General features: G+C 33.8%; 3 protein-coding genes across 3 annotated transcripts in view; 2 read left to right on the forward strand and 1 right to left on the reverse strand.

The window, feature by feature from the left end:
- Positions 1-2,275: 2,275 nt before the first annotated feature.
- On the forward strand, positions 2,276-4,636 carry LOC133184493 (uncharacterized). Its single transcript, XM_061319582.1, has 8 exons — positions 2,276-2,427; positions 2,570-2,612; positions 2,847-2,921; positions 3,209-3,294; positions 3,453-3,495; positions 3,768-3,842; positions 3,957-4,150; positions 4,630-4,636. Exons 1-8 carry the CDS (start codon positions 2,375-2,377, stop codon positions 4,634-4,636), a joined length of 576 nt encoding a protein of 191 aa, XP_061175566.1. The 5' UTR covers positions 2,276-2,374.
- A 2,568-nt stretch (positions 4,637-7,204) lies between these two features.
- Positions 7,205-24,565, forward strand: LOC133184203 (RB1-inducible coiled-coil protein 1-like). Its single transcript, XM_061319149.1, has 25 exons — positions 7,205-7,449; positions 8,376-8,454; positions 8,635-8,761; positions 9,160-9,241; positions 9,331-9,416; positions 9,671-9,786; positions 10,028-10,114; positions 10,814-10,928; positions 11,078-11,305; positions 12,042-12,226; positions 12,419-12,605; positions 13,757-13,838; positions 14,115-14,173; positions 14,272-14,372; positions 14,722-17,182; positions 17,709-17,828; positions 17,938-18,046; positions 18,149-18,251; positions 18,407-18,523; positions 18,619-18,658; positions 18,784-18,831; positions 19,080-19,141; positions 21,014-21,141; positions 21,419-21,489; positions 23,783-24,565. Exons 2-25 carry the CDS (start codon positions 8,387-8,389, stop codon positions 23,891-23,893), a joined length of 4,893 nt encoding a protein of 1,630 aa, XP_061175133.1. The 5' UTR covers positions 7,205-7,449; positions 8,376-8,386; the 3' UTR covers positions 23,894-24,565.
- The window catches only part of LOC133184494 (synaptonemal complex protein 2-like), a 33,064-nt gene continuing 32,953 nt past the window's right edge, over positions 24,565-24,675 (reverse strand). The window contains exon 32 of the mRNA XM_061319583.1: positions 24,565-24,656. Coding sequence (XP_061175567.1) covers positions 24,594-24,656 — 63 coding nt within the window. The 3' untranslated portion in view covers positions 24,565-24,593. The remainder of the gene's footprint in view (positions 24,657-24,675) is intronic.

Below are 24,675 nucleotides of genomic sequence, written 5' to 3' on the forward strand. Positions count from 1 at the left end.
TAAATTAATGATATCGTTATTCAATAAATCCGCGAAAGAATTCGTTACGAGAGGGCAACAATTTCAAAAGAGCTAGGTATCTTCTGTTCAACATCCATGAATTAAATAATGATATCGTTAATACAACTGTTTCTCTCTTTAAAGGTATTTTTGCTTGCATTGAATCGTCCTTCAAAATCGCTGTAATATAATAAAAAAAAATATCTCCAGTTGTATCATTTATACCCGACCGAGGTCTAAATTAATGTCTGCGAGCAATATCTCCACCATATTATTGCTCTCTCCAATTGAATTGATGCTCCTTTCATTTCAATTGATGAGAGCAAAATCAAATTGTGTGCAATATAATATAAAATGATATTTTCAATTACTCGAGTTTATGCTTAATTTGGCGCTCCATATACATGTACTGTCTACAGAGAAATGTTCGCCCCCGTTTTATTTCCGAACTATTACGTCCTATTCGCGAGAGGGCGAATTCAAACATGGACGAATTGAAGGGAGACAGCATTCATTCTTTAACATACTGTGTCTAAATGAAGTTAAAACGGGGGAAATTGTTTACAAGTGTGTGAGTCGCCAGCGTGGCGCAATGGTTAGGCCTAGAGTTGATCCTTACGTCGCGAGTTCGAATCCCACTGTGAGACGTGGAGACCGGTCCTTCGGATAAGACCGTATAAAGGGACGTTAAAAAAACAAGTGTATAAAGGGAGAAAATAACACGAGGCGAAAAAACTCTGTATACATGACACGATCCTTGTGTCCTTTCTGACATATTTTATTTTCCTAAATCAAATCTGCAACTTGACGACTTTAAAGTCGATCGTCATGTTGCAGATTTTATTTAGGAAATAAAATATGTCAGAAAGGACACTTCTTTTCTATATCATTAAAAAACTTGCAACCCTATGCAAGTAATCTGGAACCCTTGGACAATTTTGACTGAAAAACACCAAGTGAACATATAGAAATTTTGCCATTTATAATATATCACAAAATCAGCACCATACAATCAGAACAAAGAATTATTTATGTAAAAAAAAAAATTACAGGGAAATAGAATAATTAATAAACCGACTTCAACTGACTATTCCACAGTAACCAATATGAATTGAAGAGAATAAATTCCTTTCACAAATGTTAATCCATTGCTTCATAGGCATAATGTATATGGAGGGAAAAGAAATCCTAAATTTGTTTAATATGAAAATAATAATAATAAATACAGATAGTAAACCAGAACCATATAGCCATATGATAAACATATTATAAGTCCGCAGTCACATCTTGAACGCATAAATATTCAAGTTTTAGCGAAACGAAATTATGTGCATGACGTCATAATAACACGTGATATCGAACGTAACAATTGATGTGACGAAACAATTGTCGCTACAACAAAACTTGGATAAAGATGTTGGAGGTAAAGATGCTTACATAATTACAATAATTCATTCCATGTTTTTTACGATAAATTCAGTTACAGAATATTTTTACGTTTATCATTTCATATTTCATATTCTTTGTAGAAAAGCATGCATGACGAATTGGATTTTGGAGCTGAAGCAGTCAAAGGTGTGGTAAGTATATATAGTTGCTATTTGTGAATAATATTGTTTCAACAATAAAGCTGGAACACATAATTACACGTACATAGTTTAATCTCTAGTGCATATCATATTGACGTTTTTTGTCAAAATGTTGAGTTTAACATGATTTAAATGAATAAATATTATCATATTGATATAAAAATAAAAGCATTTTGAGGATCCTTTTACAAGACAATTTCATCTGACATTTATTTCATGCTTTATCTATTTTAAGTAATAAAATCACTTGAAACCCTTAAAATTCTGCGTTCTGCTTTTTCATTTTTAATTAAAAGATATTTCTTTTTACCATAATTTGAATTTTTGAATACATATATCTTCAATCATTGAAAAAATTGTATTTTATCATTTTTCAGGATGCCAAACTGGCGATTTTAAAGTTCAATTATAGCTGGGCGGCTGAAGTGGAAAAAGGAGAGAGAATAATGGAGGTAAATGTATACAAAGTTATACACATTGATTTACTGTATTTTGCTTGTGAGAAGAGATTTATTATTATACACTGCTTACATGTCTGATAATGTTAGCAAAATATAGTCTTTCGCTTCTATGTTTTATTACTGTGATAGCATAAAACCAATTTTTGATAAGATATCATACCCAATATGTTAAAAAAAAACAGCCAAACAAACAAACAATAAGAAAAGGGAAAGTTTGTATTGTTATGACTTTTTTCTTAAGATAAAAAGCAGTAGACTCTCATGATGATAAAAATTTGTTCTCTATAGGAAGTAAAAAGACAACCTTTGGAGCCATCAGATGCCATGAAACAGAAACAATGGAAGTCCGAAGAAGATAACAAGACCGTCGTCCATAGGTAATATTCTACCCTAGAGGAAGTGTTTTCCAGTAAAATCTTGCCAAACTCTAGCGAAAGTTACTGACACGCCAAAGCAATCTGATTTCCAATTCTATATATCAATTGAATATTTTGTTAACCTTCATTATTTTCTTTGTAGACAACCAATTCTTGATTTTGGTGAGGAGCCAGTTAAAAATTTAGTAAGTAGACGTTTTGAAAATTAAGGCCGTATTTTAAGATATTAGGTAGTAATATAGGGTTATTGACTAGCAAGTAGTATTGTAAAATATACATAACGAAATTTGTTGAAATATTGAAGTCCATGCACTGTACCACCGACGATGTCTATTGTAGATATTTAACATTCTTTGAATTTATGAAATCCCCCCCCCCCCAAAAAAAAAAATGAACAAACTTTGTGGTTTTATTTCCAGGATGCAAAGTTGGAGATTCTGAAGTTTAATTACAGTTGGGTGGATGAGGTGGAGAGAGAAGAAAGAATGACCGAGGTAAATAAATACATATCAGTTATCCACATTAACTTTGTCTGTGAGAAGACAATACAAATTACTTACTTGCCCGATTCTGAAGAAGTGTGGTCATTCATTATTTTAAGTGTATTATCATTTGTATCTTTCGATGCTTTACTAATTTACATACTGTTAAAACATAATATTTTGTGAACAACAAAATCACCAAATGACTCTTTGCTAACATGAACAAAACAAGTATGACCGTTTTATTTTTATGGTATAAGACGATTTAAAAAGAAATGATAAGCAATATTGTCCTCTAGGAAGCAAAATGGAAAGCTTTGGAACCTACAGATGTCATGAAACAGAAACAATGGCCGTCAGACGATAATAACAGATCCATTTATGGGTAATTTTCTATAGCATTGGAAACTTGTTTAATTACGTACTCGTGGAACTGGAATAAAGTTACTGATATATCAAAGCAAGTTGATTTACCGTACTTTATATATGTGTACTGATATGCTTTTGGATATTTGCCTGAAAGTCTCACGATTTTCTTTGTAGACAAGCATTTCTGGATTTTGGCGAGGAGCCAGTTACAAATTTAGTAAGTACAATTTTCCAAACTGTTGCTATATATTTCCCAGTGCTGCATTTTTTTTTCTTCAAAAACTGTGTGGAAAAAAACTTTTATTAACTTGTAAATTTCATGTAAATGACAAAATACATGTCCGTATACTGTAGACCAGAGAATGTTTTACCAATACCTTAATACCCAAAATACAAATAAACCAATGAATTGATCATAATCATGGGACTACTGAAATGTTTTGAATTTCCTTCTATTTTTTAAAGAATACATTTTTAATATGATTTCAGGATGTTAAGCTAGATATTTTAAAGTTTAACTATAGCTGGGCTACAGAAGTTGAAGAACACGAAAGAAGAACGAAGGTATGTACAATAGCAAGGGTATTTCAAGCAGTCTTCTCACATTTTTATGTAAAGGAGCGTGATATAAATAGATTCAGGAAAATCAAAATATTCCTCCATTCTTTTTATTATTAGGAAGCTCAATTACAAAGCAAAGATCAAGAAGACGCAACAGAAAAAGAAATTCAAAAATCAGTTCCGATTGAAGAGGTAAAGGTGAAGATTCCAGAGAAACCCCAGAAAGTTACCCCAGAAGACCAGGCAAGAGAGATGACAAAGGTCCAAAATGCAAAGGAAGAGGTGCAGGAGAAGACGAATAACGGTTTAAGGTATTGCATCACTGAAATTAATGAGTTTGTCTTATCACTTAATGTGTAACTATATATATATATATTTTTTTTTACATAATTGCGTTTGCACTCATATTTTTGCGGATTCTAAAAAGAACATCTCATAATTTATACAGCAAACCTACAGAAATTTTCAATGATGAAAAGCCAGAGACCGGTTTGAAAACAGAAGTGTATCAGCATGGACAAAAAATAAGTAACATACAGGTATGCCATATCATTTCTTGACTTTTTGTCATGAGAAAAATTTAAAATAGTTAAAACAACAGAATGAAGGTAAACTATCGGCGAAAAGAGGATATTAAGACTGTATATATAACGAATGACACTCTATTATAATTGTTATGTCCTCAACGATTTTTAAAGCACCGAGTACAAGAGCTATTGATTTAATGGTTAATAGTGTTTAATTAATAATGAATATGTTAGTTTCAATTAAAATCTTATGTTTTTTGTAGCCACTGACCAATATCGAGGTTAAAAACGAGGACCATTTTATTCCAAGAAGGCTCTTTCTATTCGGGATAACCGAATTCAAGGTACATGTTAAAACTTTTCAGTTACACATGTATTCCCTATTGAAACTTATTTTTTTAATAATTAAAAAGTAGTTGAAAGTGAATGGTAAATGAACATTTAAAAAACTTTTTGTTTATTTCTGATTAAAGTTGTAATAAGAGACTGTCCACCCTGGTAACATAGCCTTTAAAATGTGGACTTGATTGTTCAGGCTTCTAAATAAAAGTATCTACGCATAATAAAAAAAAATCATTCACATTTGAAAATCTATTTACGAATGTATTTATATTGAAGTAAATGTTATATCATATTCCATCATGGTTTCCACACTGTTTGAAATTTTTCCTCTTTTTTTGTTTCATTCTAGACTGATGCAGCACATACCAACATATACACTGAAATCTCCATGCCCAATGTTTGTAACTCTTTGGACGAATTATCCACAATTTGTATATCTGAAGCAACAATGGCAAGTTTACAGTATTGACTTACATTGTCATTTTATCATTATCACACTAAAAGACTTTAGGAGGTGTAATAACTTATCATACCTTTTTTTCATTTCAGGCAACTGTATCTCCCAAGAAGAGCCTTCGCAGAAGAATTAAGAATTTTCTTGGTTTTAAATAAAATGACTCCAATGATATTGAATATTGATCAGAGACTCGACATCAAGAAAACTAGAAAGAATTCGTTGTTTTCATTCCATGTTATATGTCATAGATTTATTCAAACATCTATTAAATGCCATCTGTTTATTGATTGTGGGTTTGTTAGTTATTTATGAATTTTATTTATTGATGCACAAAGTCGAGGCGACATAATTGCCCCGCCTATGATTTTGTCTGTTCTGTGAATGTTCGGACAAATTTAATGAAACTTTACAGAAATAATAATCACTAACTCTAGTTTTAAATTTTTCAAAATATCCACCGTTTCTTTGGAAATGAAATGTAAAAATTCTTCATTTCAATTTTTCTTAGTAACTGTCCAGGATTTTCCTTGCATCGTGCGTGCGGGTATTATTGTCTTATAAATGACAGCATCTATTTACATTTGACAGCCGACTTTCTTAAGCTTTCTTCATTATAGTCTTAATAAACTTCATAATAAAGAGTTGCAGAAACATAAAAGCACTTGCGATGGAACTCTTGAACTTTGACCAGGAAAGTTGGTCAAGGTCAATGGAGAAAATGCTGATGGCAATGGTGTGAGCAGGTAGCCTTGACCTTTGACCTTCTTTGGTCCTCAAGTCACATGTAATCTTCAAGTCGAGTTATATTTTTTCCCAAATGGTTAGTTGTTACCAAATTACCTTACTTCAGTATAATTTATAAAGTTACAATCAGTTTAATGCGATCATATGCTTATTTTAATTTTACCTGTTCTTTCTGGATACGCTAGGGATGGGGTCAATTTTCAACAGATGTCAATTTCTTGTAGGTTGCACATGCTGATCCCTAGGGGTTCTTTTCTATACACAAAAAAACAACAACAAAAAACCCCCACACTTTTCAACATTTTTCTACAGTTTGGGGGGAGGGGGCATTTTTCCACATCGAACTCTCCCTCCCGGTCATTAAAAACCACCTTAATAAATCACCAAAATTTCACAATACATATGCATAAATACTAGTAATCATAAAATCTAGATACTTGACTAACTTAGACTGCCCAAGCCAGAAGAAAATAAAAATCTCGAGACACCATGCATGCGCTGATCAAGGAATTTTTCACGGAGGGGGTTGTGGTTGTAAAGAAAAACTATTTCGTTGGATTGGGGGATGGAGTTTACAATGTGATTCCTTCATGACTTTTATATGAATCTCGTTACCATCTTACATATGTACATGTGGTCCGTGTTTCCTGGGTGAGGGGTTCCAAGGTCATATTTTTACTGAAAACTTGAAACGATAAAAATCCGGAGGGGGGGGGGGCTTTAATCCGAATTTGTTTTTATCAAACTTACAATAAACTTTGAAAAAAACATCTTATTAGGTAAAACTTTGTAAAATATACTCTTTTTAAATTACATGTCACAGAAAAAAAATCAGAGATCTCAAGCATGGAATGCTTTAATAATGATAGGTATATTGTTAAAATGCATTGTTTGTTAGTTAAATTTGAAAATATGGATGAAAATGCACCTGCCCCCCGTCCCCCTCCCAGTCTGAAAAAAAAGTTTCAAACGGGCGTGACAGTAAAGGACGAACCAACAAATTGCCATCGAGTTGGGTACTGGGACTAAATTTAAATGGCTAATATGCTGATTTATTGTTTTCTCATTTAAAGAAGGATAAGATTCTTCAAAAGCTCAATGGTATATCTTTGGATACATTTAAAAAATAAAAAATAATTCACTCTCATACATTTTCAAGTTTCATTTACTGAAACATGGATTAGAGATCTAACCAATCTTTGGCCAGTTAACTATCTCGTCATAAAAGATTTTCGTATCAACCGTAAGGAGTTATCCCCCCTTTAGAGAACTCTTCTATGTTATTAAATTGTAAACATGGAAAATGTCTTCCCAAATATTTTTGTTGTGTAAAAATATAGATTACTCAACGAAACACGTTAAATATGTTGAAAATCAAGGAATATTGTTCTAAGTATGACGAAATATACTGATATACCTGTGGCACTTAGAGAATGACACCCGAATGAGCGGAATTTGCTGTTCTTTATTCATTCGTCATCTGGTCGATCAGAAGACTGAATTTGTAAACATAACAGATCAAGGTGATCAAGTGCAACAGGTAGGTAACAAAGAAAAAGTAAAAAATTAATATCTATTAGTTTTGAAATGAATTTGTATTTATAATTAATTGCTGTAAGGTAAAAAGGTCGATAAATCAGGTATTGCATAATAAAACAGCTGGTAACTTAGGAGCAAGTAACTTGAGAGTGATTGCCTCAGCTGGGTGCAATGTCTTTCATGATAGCAGAATAATTCATTTGAAATGTTTTTTTTTTCTTTTTCCTTTTATTCAGAAAAACTCATATGAACACAGTCTAGGGATATAATTAGTATCTTGACTCAGTTATCAATTCCAAGAATTTTTATGTGCAGGAAATAGGATATCTTAGCCTCATCTCAGTTAACCAATAGAAATATATTGAAAAGTTTTCATTTGTGCTTTAAAATAATGAATCCTGACATCTTCTCTATTAAGGACTTCCATCATAAATGGTATTTTTAAAAACTTTTTTCATAAATCTATATTCCTCACACATGAATTAAATTTAAAATTATCAATATTGCCACAATGATTGATATATTTGATTTTGAATATTTAATTTCTGACAAAATCTTGAAAAAATCAGAAATATATTAAAAATTAAAACACACACACTATCCATATATCAAATGGCATTCTGTTTTCAAATAGATTTCAATTTTGCATAGAATAGAAAATTCTATCTGTATAGGAACATTTATTCATAATTGGCAGCCACGAAGCATATATGTAATATGTAAGTTTTAAATGGCATAGTATTATGCATCGCTACAACCCTTGTGCATTTGAAGAGCGTAAACTTCTGGGTAAGTAAATCATAATCAGATTTTCCATAAAAGAAATATATATGTATACCACTCATAGCAAACATTTATGAAATAGAACAATACAAGAATGATAATTTCATTTGATTTGATTTTATTATTATTATTTTGTGATTTCAGATTGATCCAAGATGTTGTATGTCTTCCATGTTGATACAGGAACCATGATGACCTTTGACATGGGTCTCCTAGCAGGAAGGTAAATAATTCCAAGTTCAAATTATACTGTGTACATGCAGACCTAAATACAACAATATCATTTGTAATTAAATGAAAATTTCTAGTATATTTAAGGGAAAAAAGGGCATGTTGAACTTCAGTATTTTCACATGTTTATTTCACTTATGTTTATTTACTTCTCTTATGAACTTTCTTCCAGTGTGGCTGATCTACAAAAGGTGATCAGTCAGGCATGTCACATATCAGAGGACAAGCAGGTGTTACTAATCAGTGGAGGAGAAAGTCTGGACCCCAATACACATGTCCACAAATACCACGCTGGCACTGTGAGTACTCGAGTATAAGTACTGTGTAAGTATGTCTGTCCTTAGTACGCACATCAACAGTACCATCCTCAGTGCTGGCACTGTAAGCACTCAAGTATAAGTTCTGTGTAAGTATATAACACAGGGGCCAGTATCATACTTTGCTTGATTTTACCTGATCACTATATATACAAAAATGAAATTTTCCTTTTTGTTTACATAAAAACATAGTATGTTACCGGCCCCTGTGGTATGTTAGTGTGTGGACATTAGTCCACATGTACCCTGGTAATACTGACTGTTACGTGTAAAAGAAAAACATTTAGAACTGTTAATTTGATTTAACTTTATTTTTTTTAGGTTTTTAGAATGCATATATATAAATTATGAATGTAATTTCATTAATTATTGCATTCCAGGATACAAACCCTATCTATCTGTTCAGCAAAATGGCGATAGAGGCAGCAACCCCTCCATCACCAAGTGTACACTATGGTTCAGGTAAGTTACAGTGCTGGATCCAAATTAACCAGGTGGAATTTTATTAGACAAGTAAATAGAAGATCTAACTTTCTGAAACAATTCTACAGATGTGGATATTCCTAGTCAAGTGGAGGGTTCACTCCTTCTGCCTCCAACCTTTGGGACCGTCGTGGCAAGATCTCAACTGGCAATAGTAAGTAAAAATAGTAAAACAGTTCAATTGAATATTTGATCTGATATTGAAGAATAATATCAATCTGTAAATAACTTTAAAACAAATGATTTTTATGCAACTATTTCATAGGTCTGTATCATGTATCATGTTGTGCAATTATTTCATACGTCTGTATCATGTATCATTTAGAAAGTTCAAAGCACAAGTAAAGCATTTCTATTTAAGTTTAATTTTATAAACTTTTAAATCAGTTATTTTTTAAATAATTTCAGCAAATTCATGATGTTGACAAAGAGGAAGAGGAGGCCTGTGAGAAATTGGTTCATGATCAACATCTACAACAACAAGGCTGGGCAGCTGTCGTTGCCAACTTAGAAGACATCACATGGTAAATTTTGTTGGAAATACAAATTTCTGATCAGCCTCTTCTTATGCTTAGAAAAGTCATATTGAATATTCTGTTGTTTAGAGATAAACTTAGAGATAAACTTAAAATATGATATAAACACTGTAAATATGATGTAAACACTGCATGTTGGCATGCTTCATCTTTCGCAAGTGGAGCAGTTGGCAAGCAAGTCCATAAAACTAAATAGCTAGTAATTGTATTTTATTTTTTTTGTTTACAGTGCCCTTAAACACAGATCAGAGATCTTCACAGAGGCTTACACCAGCTATATTTCTTGTCGTGAGGATTATTTGTCAACGCTGTCCAGGTCAGTAGTAATATTATTTATTGTGCTCTGTAAGCAAAGTTAACAACACCGACTCAAAGTTAGGGTCACTAGCAAAGGAAATTCATATTTGATTCTTAACTTGTCACAAAAATATTGAAAATTATTAATGACCAGAGGGTAGGAAAAGATCTTGACTCAAAGTTATTTATGCAAGATACATTGGCAGAAAAAAAATAATTTTAATATTAGGTTGAAAGGCCATACTTAACATGAAGATTGCTTATTTCAAAAAATGAGTCTGTAAATCATATTTTGGTTAGGTTAAAGTCATTGTCAGATAACATTTTGAATATGTTTCCATGTTTTAACTCTGTTATGGAGAAACACTGAAAGTTACAATTTCTTGACTCACTCATTATATAAGATTCAAGTTGTATCAAGACTCTCATCCAATGTTAATCATTCAAATGCAAACTAATCGAAAAAGATGAAATTTGTTTCCAAGAGCCACATTAGTAGCTTATTTTAGCTTACACAAATTTTTCTATTACAAGATGATGTTTTATCATGTATAATAAACCTAATGTGATGATCTGTATACACAGAGAGTCAGTCACTTGTTGACACCCCCCTCCCCCCACCGGTGAGCTCACTCATGGAAATCCATGTCTCATGTTTTTACGGTATGTCATTATGTATTGCTAATACATTTACAATGTACCTGCTTTTTTATTTCAGTGTGGCATCCTCACTAGATCTTCTGTCTAAGATTCCTGTTCTGCCATGTCTTCTGCAAACTGTGGAGGACTCTTCCATATCAAATAAAAACTTGTTTGATTGGATAAGCTCACAGGTACTAGTATACAATAATGTATGCTTAAATAGATCATCATCAGTAAAGCATATGTGCTTTTATAGAGTTAAAATTATTTTTGCTTGTCAAAGTACATGAAATCTTAATCACCATTAATTTTTTTTTAATTTGGTGAATTGTTTCAAAAGGACCCCAAGCACAGTTTACACGACATGGTTCACCAGTGTTTGAAGGCAACAGAACAGCTGGATCAGCAGGTACTAGACAACCTTATGTCAGAGGTCATGGACACCTTTAAACAGGTGGAAAACCCCAGCATGAAGGAGGTCAAGGGCATTGAGGACAGGTTGTACGGCTTGGACCAGATCTTAAATGGAGCAAAGAAGACTGTACAGGAACAAAGTGATCTGGCACAGGTTAGCAAAAAAGTTTCTCCATAAGTCTGGAAAATTTTATTATTTGATCATTTGATTATTTGAAAATAATAATGTTTTAAGCACTCATACTCTTTGTATTTATGACGGTAAGTTACTTTTATATAGTTTTGATAAATAATGCACAAAGAACCAGAATACACCGTTTCCTTACTCTCCAACTGCTATTTATATATAACAAGCATTCTGAGAGTATTGCATTAGCAATACTAGTCCCCTACCGGCAAGTGTAATCTGGTTCCCGTTAAGAATTTAAAATGCCATAATTCCATCAAAAATCAATGAAGCGGGATGAAATACAAACTTGATCTATAACTAATCAAGGTTAAGTCACATACCAAAAATCAACTCAATATCTAAAAGCGTTAAGAAGAAAATTGCGGAAAACCCCTAAAAATTGAAAAGGCCGTATTTCCATCAAAAATCAATGAAGCGGAACGAAATGCAAACTTGATCTGTAACTCATCAAGATACACTCACATACCAAAAATCAGCTCAATATCTGCAAGCGTTTAGGGAAAAAGTGCAGAAAACCAAGTGGGACAGACAGAGGGACAGACAGACAGACAGATGGACGGACAGACTCAGAGGAAACCTATAGTCCCCTCCGGTTTCACCGGTAGGGGACTAATAACAAACCAAGCTGCCTTAAGGCTTGAAAAAGGGTCACTGTGTAGCCGAGTTTTAAATTCATGTCTATTTTTTTTTTGCTCAACAGGCATTATACCAGAACCAGACACGGGTCAGTAAACTAAGGGACACCTCCATCCTGCCAGATCTCTGTAACAGTCACAAAAAACAGTTAGTGGTGATGGTCAACAATCACAAAAAGCTCCAGGAAACCAAGAAAAAGTGCAAGATGGCCAAGGAAGAGCTGTCTGTCAATCTTCACACAAGACTCAGGTATTGTGTCATTTACTCCTCAAAATGAAATACTTTAAATGGAATTTCTGATTTAAGGATGGATTGGTGCAATACATGTACTTTTTTAACCACTTGTCTTCTGTATGAGCACATTCTAGTCTACATTTGGAAAAAAAATAGAAATTATAAAGATTTCCTTGGTGAAATGAGCAAAATCTCCCTTTATTGTAGATGGGTGATGTTGGTGGAAAAGAGGATCTGTGATGTAGATGGAAAGTTGATGATTTACCATGAAAACCTTAAGCGATTAAGGAAGAGGTTGGACATTTTAAAACAGATCCATGAAGCTCCACAAGTGTATGCTAAACTGGTGGTGGAGGTGGTTCGACGAAGGAAGTTCTCTACTCAGTTTTTAAAGGTAAAATGACAACATATGAACATTTTTAATTCAGACAAAATCAAAAGACTGATTTAAAAAGCAGTTATTTGCTTGTTGTCATCTAACACAGCATGATTTATTAAAACAAGAATTTTAAATAGTTATAAATGCACCAGTATTGAAATCTATCTCAAGTTTATTAGTTTATACATACAACCTCCAAAAATATTGATTTGTATACATGTCTGAGTTTATTTCTCTTATACCCATAAATTTATATTGATATTAATCATTCTCCTTACAATCTTATTTCTCAGATGTCCAAGTCAATTCTGGATTCATTCTATAATCCTATCTTGTCAAATGTTGCTTTTGACCAGTGTGACTCAGATTTTTTTTCATTGAACCTTTGACTGGTTGATGTTTTACACTATTCTTGCTTTGAACTGGATAGCTTCATGCAAGATTAAACTCTCAAGGTCATCATAGTTCTGAATTTGTAACAGTGCGTAGATTAAAATCACATTTGTATTCTCGCTCTGAATGAGCTTTGTTTTACCCTTTCTTAGCAACTACTCATCACAGATGCTTGAAATTTTAGCACAATCTTTGTTAAGGCAATCCATGTAATGGGATTCTTTTTTGTCTGAATCTGATGTCAACTTCCTGTTTATCCGTGCGTCTGTCTGTACTAAATTTCCGTCACAGTTTTTTCAGCAACTACTTGGTGCAGATGCTTGAAAGTTAAACACAATGTTTGTTTAGGCATGCCATATGGTGGGATTCAATTTTATATGAATTCGATGTCAACATGAGAGGGTATATTCACATCAGAGCAGGGGTATTACTAGTGAGAATTCTCTTACAGACAAGAATTCTGTGAGAGAATTCTCACTAGTAATACCCCTGCTCACACAAGTCTTGTTTTTGACTGATGTTTATATGATGCTCAAAGTTATATCTTCAGACTCAAGGGACACATAATTCCAAAGTTAGCACTTCTACAAACAATCAATATGAGTTAAAAGTTTGCTTTTGACAAATGCTAATGTACTTCAAATAAGGGTATTTTGGATGTGGAACTTTAAAAAAAATGTATCTAATTTTCTTTAGATGGAAAAAAGCCACATATTCAAGTATCTTCATTTTAAACTACAATAATCCATCATCTCATCTTCTTGTCTTTACAGTGGGCATCACATTTAGCAGTGGAATCACAGAATGTTCATGAAGATGAAGTAAAGAGGAGAGAATTATTCCAAACAGAAGTTGGTAAGTACAACACAAATCATTGCAACATAGCTGAAAAATGCTGAGAAACAAATGCACTTTAGTCTAATACTCTCAAAAGTTTATTGATAACAATTTTATCCAGTTTAAAATCATTCTCTACAACAGATACCAGTTATGCTTATGCATTTGAAAATTTCAGTTATGATAACATTTTTTTATGTAATATTCTCGCAGAATTCATAATTAAGTATTTGATACTTACAAATGTATTTCTCTTGAAGTCAAGAATACCGGTAAGTGATTTATCTGTTGTAGGTAACCATTTCCTTCAGTCACTTTTCAATGGACTGGAAGATTCTCCTGCATCTTTTGCCGTAAGTAGTGCCATAATTATTATCCCCAGTCTGATGAATGTATGTACATGTACATGTGTTTCATCAAATACATTGAATAAACGTTATCCATTTCACAGACTGAGGAACCAAAGGCATTTGATCAGAGTCTGCCACCAATTACACCTGATGATGTGACCATGCTCAGAAATCAGGTTCCAGAACTTGCTCATAATCTCCAGTAAGTTATGATAATCAATATTTTGCTCTGTGTTTGCCATATCACGAAAGACATACTGGTAATGTTCAAAAACATGTACTCTTGGTAGCTTTAATTTTGCTGACTGATGTTTAAGGTATTGAGTCAATCATATTTATACTACATTTTGAGCTCAATTGTTCTACAAACTGTGAAAACAGTAGCAAAGAAACTGTTGCAAAATTACAGCTGTATACAATGTATTTGTTGTAGTACTTTCTGTTTTATATGATTGGATGAATTCACAGATCTTTCATCTAGAGAGAGAAAGAGAGAGAGTTGATGTCATGGAACTTTCACAAAAAAATGAATTGGTTTATTTTCTTCGTAGGGTTCCTTTGGATGTGTCATTCTTAATGAAGGATGTATTCTTTGAGAGGTCATTATTCAAGTTTGGTGAAGCTGCTGCAAAGGGAGGCACTGGGCATGGATTGGCTACCTCAGACATAGAGATAATCAACAATTGTGATGAAGAAGAAACCTTTCTAACCACAGAACAAAGTCTTTCATTGGAACAGCAGGTGGCTAGCAGTGAGATGGATCCAAATCTCCTGCTGCAGATTCAGAAGGAAAGTTGTACTGACAAACCCGAACTATTAATGCCTAAAAGTCTTTCAGAAGAACTGACAAAACAAATGAAAATTATCAGTAAAGACAAATTACCAAGTGCTACAAGTGTAGACAATTTTAACAAAACTTATCCAGGGGAAAGTGCAATAAAATGTGAGAGTAATGATAGTGCCAAAAAATCTGTGTGTGGTTTGGAAGCAACCAGTGAATCATTTGGGGCCTCAACTTCTTCAGGAGAGCAGTTAAAATCTACAGAGAGTGAACTGTCTGGACAAGACAAAACCTCCGAGAGTGTCCCATCAGGGAAGAAGAGGGTAAGGAGACAAACTGACCCAGACATGGAGACTTCACAGGAATTCACTACAGCAGACTTCTACATTGAGGATTCCATGCCTTCTTCAATTGCTGACTCACCACCTAGTAAAGAAGACAAACCAAAAGCAAGACCATTACTCCCTGTGGAGAAATCAGAGGAAGTGAAAATATTGAAGGATAGAGTTCAAACACTGACCCAAGAACTGGAAGAGTCCAAAGGCAAAGTGGACAAATTTGTGAATTTTTCAAGGGAGGCATTAGAACTTAAGTGTGATTTGTTGCAGTTATCAACCTGTGTACGAGAAAATAAGAATGTTATGTCATCTGAAATTGCAAATACTAAAGACACATTGAAAGATAGTCTTGTTTCATTTCAACAAGATCTTGACAAAGCAAAGAGGGAGTTAGAGGAAGAGAGAGAAAAGAGTATTGAAAAAGAGGAAACTATTGCTCAGTGTTGTGAAAAAGAAAAAGTGCTCAAAAAACAAATCTCTGAAAAGGAGTCTGCAATTTCCAGCCTAAACAATGACATTGAAAATCTAAAACAGAAGGTAATGGACTTGGAGACTAAAATTTTGAAAGAAAAGGAAAATTTTGAAAGAGAGAAACAGGAATTGGAAGAGGAACATAAAAATAAGATTGAAGAAATTAATAAAGAAAATTCTCTTGAGCTAGAAGTTGAACTGGATAAGATAAGGGCAGAGTATCAAGAACAAGTTTCAGAACTGGAAAACAAATTAATTGATCGGGAAGCTATTGAAGCCAAACTTACTGAAAAAGTTAAAAGCTTAAGCACAGAAAAAAGTAAAGTGGAAGAAAAATTATTTTCTCAATTTCAACAGGAGAAAAATGACATCACAAAAATACTTCAGGCTGAGTTTGAAGAAAAACTGAAAAAGGAAATGGATGAACACAGAATGTCACTGGAAGCTAAACACAGAGAGGAAACTGAGTCTATACAGAGAACACACATTGAAAGGTTAGAAAGTGAGTTGAAGGAACAAAAGGAAAAGTTGATGAAGGAAAAGGATGATGAACTAGAAGTACTGTCTCAACAACTGAATACAGAATTTGATAAATCATATCAAGTATTAAAAGAAACCTTAGAGGAAGATCATAAGAAAGCTTTAGGAGATTTCATGTCACAAAGTGAACAGAAGTATCAAGAAGAAAAACTCCATAATGAGGAAGTAGTAAAGAAACAAATTGATGAACTTCAATTAAAACTAAACTTATACACAGAGAAAGAGTATGATCACAAGGAATCACAGACCGCTAGCAAGGAGAGTGTACAACAGGAAGTCCAAACAGATGTGAAAGACACAAGTCAAACAGAGATTCAAACCGAACAGTGGCAGGGAATAGAGATGAAGACACAGACAGATACTACACCCGTGACTCAACAGGAGGCTCAGACAAGCCTTCTGTGGACTGAAGGAATGGAAGTAGATACACAGACAGAAGGGGTGACAGTGGTTCAGCAGGAGGCCCAGACTCACTTGACTATGGAGGAAGGGAAGGAGAGGAATACACAGACAGATACCCCAGTGATTGTTCAGCAAGAAATGCAAACAAGCCTCACTATGAATCCTGAAGGAATGGATATAGAAACACAAACTGAAATCAAAACTCAAATCCCTCAAGGTATACAAACAAGTGTGTGTTTGGAGAAAAGTGAGGAGGGAACTGAAATGGAAACTCAGACAGACATTAGACAAGTCCAGCAACAAGAGATTCAAACATCACTTGAGGTGACAAATAGTAGAGCAGAGAGTGAGAAAGAAAAGGCAAATCAAGAAAAGGAGATTCAGACAAGTCTGGGTGATGGTGAGACTGTCATTAGTGCCCAAGAACATAGCAACCAGATGGCATTTTTGCAAGTGAGGCTTACAGCTGAAAAAGATAAGGTACATTGATAACCAAATGTAGACTAATCTTAATTTTCCAAACACCATTGTTCTAGGAATATGATATTCTCAGACATGTATTAGGAGTTTGCAAAGGAAAAGTATATTGGTTTTCGTTTACTATAAATGACTTATTTTCATGGGGTCAATATTTTGGTTTGAAGAGAGAAAAAAAAAAAATTAATGTTAAATTGATTGCATGGTTGAAGGAGTGAAGAATTATTTGAAGTTTGAAATTTTAATATTCAGTGAAGGACATGAATTCATGGGTCAAACCATGAAAGCAAGGAAAATTAAATCTTTAAAATATCACATATTTCACAGGATGGATATTTTATGGGAAAATTTTGAAGTAAAAAAAATTAAAGACAATACAGTCAAACCTCGTTATCTCGAATTTGATAGGACTGAGAAAAAACCGAGATATCTGTGTTCGAGATACCGAAGTTCAACTGTATGTATATATTTTGCTGCTTAGAAAGCTGATCTTCAGAGACATGTATGATTAAACTATTTTTTTCTACAGGCTCTAATAGAATTGAAACAAAAGTATGAAAAAGACATTTCTGAACTGATTGGCAAGCTTGAAAAAGAAAAGTCAGATTCTCTAACAGCCATCCAGAATAGTTTACAGGCTGAAAAACAGGTCAACACATCCAGGATAAAATCTCTTAATTAGTGATGAAAAATCTTTCATTCAGAAATGCTTTCAGGAAGAAAGTCTTGTTTAATCGACTTACTTTTACCAATTCCAGGTTGCCTTTAATGAAGCTGTAATCAAACTGGCTCAAGAAAAAGACAAAGTTATAGAAGATCTCAGAAATAAGGAAAAAGAGTTTCTGGAACAGCTGTCCACTGATCAAGGTATGCATATATTGTATAGATGATACTTACACTGTTAAGCATGTATTATTAGCCCATACATAAAACTTAATGAGCATTTACCTGTATGCTGGTATTTTGTAGAAACTATTCTGAAGCTGAATGAGGAAAAAAGTAAATTAGAGGACATTAAGACAAGGGCAATGTCACACCTTACAGATAAGGAAAGAGAGATAAAAGAATATAGGTTAATACTTCATCCTTCATATAAATCCTGCACTCAAACCATAATTTGTGAATTGAAACAATGCTCAGTGCTTTCAGATTAACTTTTAAGTTTGTACTTGATTTCTCATAAATTTTGAAAGTGATAAATTATTGCATAATATTTGTCTTTCACAGTGCTGCTAAGCGTCAAATAGAGGATGAACTAGCCATGACACGTCAACAGTTGTCTCAGTATCAGTCACAATTACAGGCCATGTCAGCTGTCTCTGTACCCTCAGTGATGGAGATTAGGTATTTTTTCTTTTTTCTACATTGTACAAGACATTTTTGAAATTTGAGTGAATTGTCATTTTTTATTTAATAAATGTGATTAATGTTTTTTGTAGTCAAACAAATGAAGCTTCCCGTATTACAACATTAGAAGATGTAAGTTTAGATGTTGGAATTATATTTATATATACTTCAAGTTTTGAGATCCTAGATTTAAAATTCAATTCCATTCTTGTATTCAGAGAGTCATGTTTTTTTTATGACACAAATTCTGCTTACAGGAGTTAAAGAATAAATCTGAGAAGATTGTGGAATTACAGCAGAAAATGGTAATTTCTTGACATTAATCATTGCTTATGCATGACAGTTTACAGATCATACTTGTATCTATACTTATTGTAAATATAAATATTCTTTGTAAAATCATAGGTTTGTAACTGGGAAAATATAACTATTAATGTAAAAATGTAAATGTTGGCTTTGAAATTTAATCATATCAACTAAAGAAGGTTTCATGTTATGCAATGAATACTGTTGTCTTATATACAAATACTACATACTTATTTTTCCCTGCTAGATGGAGATGTCAATGACTGCTAGCACAAGGAATATTGCTGAAGATAAAGTATCTATTACTAGGTCAGTGTATATATTTATACCCCCGCTCCGAAGGAGAGGGGGGTATACTGTTTTACCCTTGTGTGTCTGTCTGTCCATCTGTCTGTCTGTCCGTAACAAATTTTGGTCGCAGTTTTCTCAGCAAACTCATTGCAGATGCTTGAAATTTTAGCACACTTTTTGTTTAGGCATGCCATATGGTGGGATTCATTTTTTACAATTCCGATGTCAACTTCCTGTTTATCTGTGCGTCTGTCCATACCATACATAACAAATTTTGGTCACAGTTTTCTTAGCAACTCATTGCAGATGCTTGAAATTTTAGCACACTCTTTGTTTAGGCATGCCATATGGTGGGATTCATTTTTGTGCGAATCCGATGTCAACTTCTTGTTGATCGGTACGTCTGTCCCTAGCATACATAACAAATTTTGATCGCAGTTTTCTCAGCAACTACTCATCACAGATGCTTGAAATTTTAGCATACCCTTTGTTTAGGCATGCCCTATAGTGGGATTTATTTTTGTACGAATCCGATGTCAACTTCCTGTTTATCCGTACATTTTTCCGTACTTTACATAACAAATTTTGGTCACAGTTTTCTCAGCAACTACTCATCGCAGATGCTTGAAATTTTAGCACACCCTTTGTTTAGGCATGCCATATGGTGGGATTCATTTTTGTACGAATCTGATGTCACCTTGTTGATCCGTGCGTCTGTCCGTAGCATACATAACAAATTTTGGTTGCAGTTTTCTCAGCAACTACTCATCGCAGATGCTTGAAATTTTAGCACACCCTTTGTTTAGGCATGCCATATGGTGGGATTCATTTTTGTATGAATCTGATGTCACCTTGTTGATCCGTGCGTCTGTCCATAGCATACATAACAAATTTTGGTCGCAGTTTTCTCAGCAACTACTCATCGCAGATGCTTGAAATTTTAGCACAACCTTTGTTTAGGCATGCCATACGGTGGGAATCATATTTGTATGAATCGATGTCAACTTCCTGTTTATCCGTGCATCTGTCCGTACCACACATAACAAATTTTTGTATGTGTATTCACATCAGAGCGCAGGGGTATTATTAGTGAGCACTGGCTCACAGACTTCTTGTTTTTTATACGAATAAAAGATATTCATTCCTGTCATGCAAATAGTGTCCTGAAATTGGTGACATTGAGGCACTTGGTATATATGCATCAGCAAAATTTCAGTGACTCAGTATCTCATGAAAAATCTACATTGCAGTTCTTAAGGACATACGCAATATACCTTACCTACTGATAATTTTTCAAGATATTCTTAATATAAGATTATGGTGCCATCAGATGTTCGTAGACAAAAAATCAGCATGCATTACCAGGGGTTTTGAAAAGATATCAATTAATGAAAATTCTTGTATAATTCAAAGAAAAATATACAAAAATTACTAAACATGTATTCTAGATGTTTTGTTTATCCAAACTTGTTTTAGAAGTGTACAAAAGCATATATAGACATTAAAATGTAGCACACAGTTCCTTTAAGTATTGGAACTCTTCAACTCCAGGGAAAGAGACAAAGTTCAAACTACGTTGCGTAGGTTCTTAAGCTTTAAGTGATAATTTGTTTAGTTCACAGTCATAACTAAAATGATGTTCAAACAAATTGAAATGTGTGTGATAGAAAGAGAATTTATGACAGTGCACTGCAAAAGAATCATTTGCACTGACCTTTGTGTTTCCACTAGTCATTCAAGAGATATTTCCTAGGTTATCACTGTGACACCATGTCTGCATAAAACGACATGTGACACAAGTTTCAGTATTAGAAGTCAACTATACAACAGACATATTTATAAGTGACACTAGTCCCTCCCTTATCTAATGCAAGTCCTCTTCATTTTCAGCTGTAATGTTGGAGATCTGGCACTGTTCTGTTTAGATGACAGACATGACCAGTATGTTGTGTTCACTATAGGAAGTACCCTTCACTTTCTTCATACAGACTGCCAGGAAACTCTGGGTCTTAGACCAAGTAGGTCAAAGATATATATGTAAATAACATACTACAGTCAAACTTCATTACCTCAAACTCGACAGATTTAAGATTAAATTTCAAGATATCTTGAATAGAGTTAACAAGAATAAAAAACATAAAGAAAAAGTGGTTGGGACTGTCAACTCACCTTGGCATATCCTGGTATACCAGATATTGGTGTTCGAGATAACAAAGTTCAACTATATTTGTCTAAATTCTTTCTTGATAAAAATGGGTTAGTTATTTGCTAATAATGATGAAACATTGTTTACAGATCCCGGTGAAACAAAGAAATCATGGGTACTGGCAGAAATTACAGAGAAGGAGTACTGTCAGGCTAAAAAGGTACAAATATATACATTTCTTAGAATCCTGTGTAAAACACTGAAATAACTCTCCATCTGTAAATAGTATATTTAGCTCACCTTGACGAAGTCAAGATGAGCTTGTGCTATACCACGGACATTGGTGTCCTGGTTAAAGTTATAGGAGCAAGTCCATTCCCAAGTAACTATAACCCCTACCATGTACCTGGACCAAATTTGCATAGAAGATGCATCTAGGGATGGGCGCTTTCAGATTTCCTTTGCATGCTGGATCTGACATACATTTTATGGATGAATGAACAAATTAAGTTTTTGAAGCAAATCCATTTCCAAATGGTTATAAACCTCACCTTTACCCAACTTGCAGGGATGACGCATTAAGGGGTGTACACTAGCCGACCTGCTTCAGATGCTGTATCTGACCTACATTCTCCAGATGAGAAACTATTAGCTCTACCTGGACCAAACTAGCATTCTGTGGAGTCATTAGATTTCTTTGTGGAATTCATGGCTACCCTTCATCCATGAATTTACATCCTCCACAAATTAATATACTGGGGTTTCAGTCAGATACAAGTGAATACTTGAAATGACATCCCCACGAACCTTTTAAGCAATCCATGAAAGTTGGCCTCCACGAATTATGATGATTCCACAGTAGATGATGCATTTATGGATGCAAACTATCAGACTTGATTTGGATGCTGGATTTGACCAACATTTTCAGGTTGAATGACCAAATTAAAGTGTAACGAGTGAATTCCCAAGGAACTGTAAGCCCTACCTAGATCAAACTTGCATTGATGATGCATATAGTGATGGACACTACCAATCTTTGATGCAGATGCAGAATCTTACCCACATTTTGTGGATGAATGAACAGGTTGAAGTTTTCGGAGCAGGTCCATTCCCAAGTAATTATAAGCCTTACCTATACCTACGTTGCAGAGATGATGTATCTAGGGATATGCACTACTTGATCGGCTTTGGATGCTAGATCTGACGAACATTTTCCAGATGAGTGACTATTAGCAGGACATATACTAAATTACCATGGATGATGAATCTAGGGATGGACAGTATTAGACTTGCTTCTCATGCTGGATCTGACCTACATTTTTTGGATGAGTGAACAGGTTCCCAAGTAATTTAAGACCTACCTGGACCAAACTTAAGGAGATGATGCATTTAGGGATGCACACTACCAGACTTGCTTCAGATGCTGGATCTGACCTATATTTTCCAGATGAGTGACCAGGTTAAAGTTTTATGAGCAGGTCCATTCCTAAGTAGCTTACAAGTCCTACTGAAACCAAACTTGCAGATATGCACACTTACATGTACTAGAAAAAATTTAGTGCGAGATTTGCCTTACTTTGTCAAGGTGATCTTCATAATCCTCTATTAGTTATGTTTTTAATTGATAAAGGGATAATTATAGGAAAATGCAAAGAATTTTAAGTCCACTGATTAAAGAATATTATTGATATATAATTGCTTGAATGGTGCTTTGTGACATGTTGACCAATGTATTCTGTAGTAAGGTAGGAATTGTTACAAACCTTTATGGATATGGGAAGACTTGGTCAAGGTCAATAGATACTGGGAGACCTGGGTGAACTTGTCTCGTTTTCTTGATTCAAAGAAAATATTACCCATCAGTATTTTGTCCTTAATGACAGTATATTCTCTCTTTAATACTAAAGGAGTTCAAATACAGATTTCTATCTATTCACTAATACTTTCATGGGTTGGAAAAGCAACCTTTACATTTCATACAATAAATAGATCTTTTTCTACCTTTGCTGACTATAGAGAATAAGAACGATTTGAGGGAGACAACATTTTACTTTAATTTCACTTGAACAATTATCAAGGCCAAAAGATCAAATCTGTATGGCCTTGTCAGTTTTCTAGTTTACTACAATGCTAACCTGCACCAACATATATACCAGGTATGTATACAGTAAAACATGGTTGTAGTAAACACGCTTATAATGAATTCACACTTACAGCAAAGCATTTCTTTCCCCATGGTTTAGAAATGTATAGTGAACTTAATAGCTATAATGAATTATGTTTATAATGTATCAAATTTTTTTGTCCCTGGCACTTTGCTATAAGCGTGTTTTACTGTATTAAAGCTTAATCAAGAGGATAGCTTTCGGTAAAGTTAATGCATGTACATTTACTAGGACACTGATGCTTGTCAATACATGATATCAAAAATGACATACTTTAGACTTGTATTGGGAGAGTTACAGGCTTCAAAATATTGAATTAAAAGTTAAATGTTTTAATATTTATTTTAGCCACAGAACAGATTCAAGGTACCTGTTGGGACCAAGTTCTACAGAGTGAAGGCAAAGCCTTGGAGACCTGACAGTGGGGCCAGAGGGATCCCATCAGCAGCCAGCACTTGATGATAAATATATCATGTAGACATTCTTCTGATCAATAATACTGGACAATACCATAAAACATTTATGTATAATTTATTTACTATAATGTAATTATAAACAGTATCAACAACAAACATATACATGTACATACTGAAATGTATTGCAATTTATCACAAAATTGGATGCCCATCTGTCCAAACTAAATACATTTCAGGTCTGTATAGGCCCAAAATTGCCAGGAATGTTTTTTTTAACTTAATTTTTTTAAGTTTAGATTACAAAATTATCTGGGTCTTTTAACATGCCCATTTTCTGTGTGAATAACAGAATGTTGTCTGTGGCAGTGTGATGCTTTCAAGAGAATTCATATTGAATATTAATACATGTATCACAGTAAAGCTTGTTTGCTTCATTCAGCAATTAGATCATACAGGAATACTAATTACACATTCAATAAAATACAGACAAGTTTTCCCAATTCATATTTCTTCCAATTATTGGGTATATTTTACATGTAGTACCAGTATATATATGTATAAATATTTTTTTTTTGCAGAAACAGAAATCATAGCAGACATAATATTGTGATATACAATTTACAATGATTGTGATTTTCAGATTTACGACTCTCATGCAAGAGGATATTTGCATAATGTGTTGTTAAGGAATATAAATAAAACTAAAATACATTTTGTGTGTGTGTGTGTGTGTGGATCACTTGCTAAGAATCCAGTAGAAGGGACCTCTGAAGACAGTGCTTTATGTTATCCAATTCTTCTTGTTGCTAAGAAAAAAAATCAACA

Source organism: Saccostrea echinata, unplaced genomic scaffold, assembly GCF_033153115.1.
Source record: "Saccostrea echinata isolate AGI-Se365-2 ecotype Australia unplaced genomic scaffold, CSIRO_AGI_Sech_v1 ptg000010l, whole genome shotgun sequence".
Lineage (NCBI taxonomy): Eukaryota > Metazoa > Mollusca > Bivalvia > Ostreida > Ostreidae > Saccostrea > Saccostrea echinata.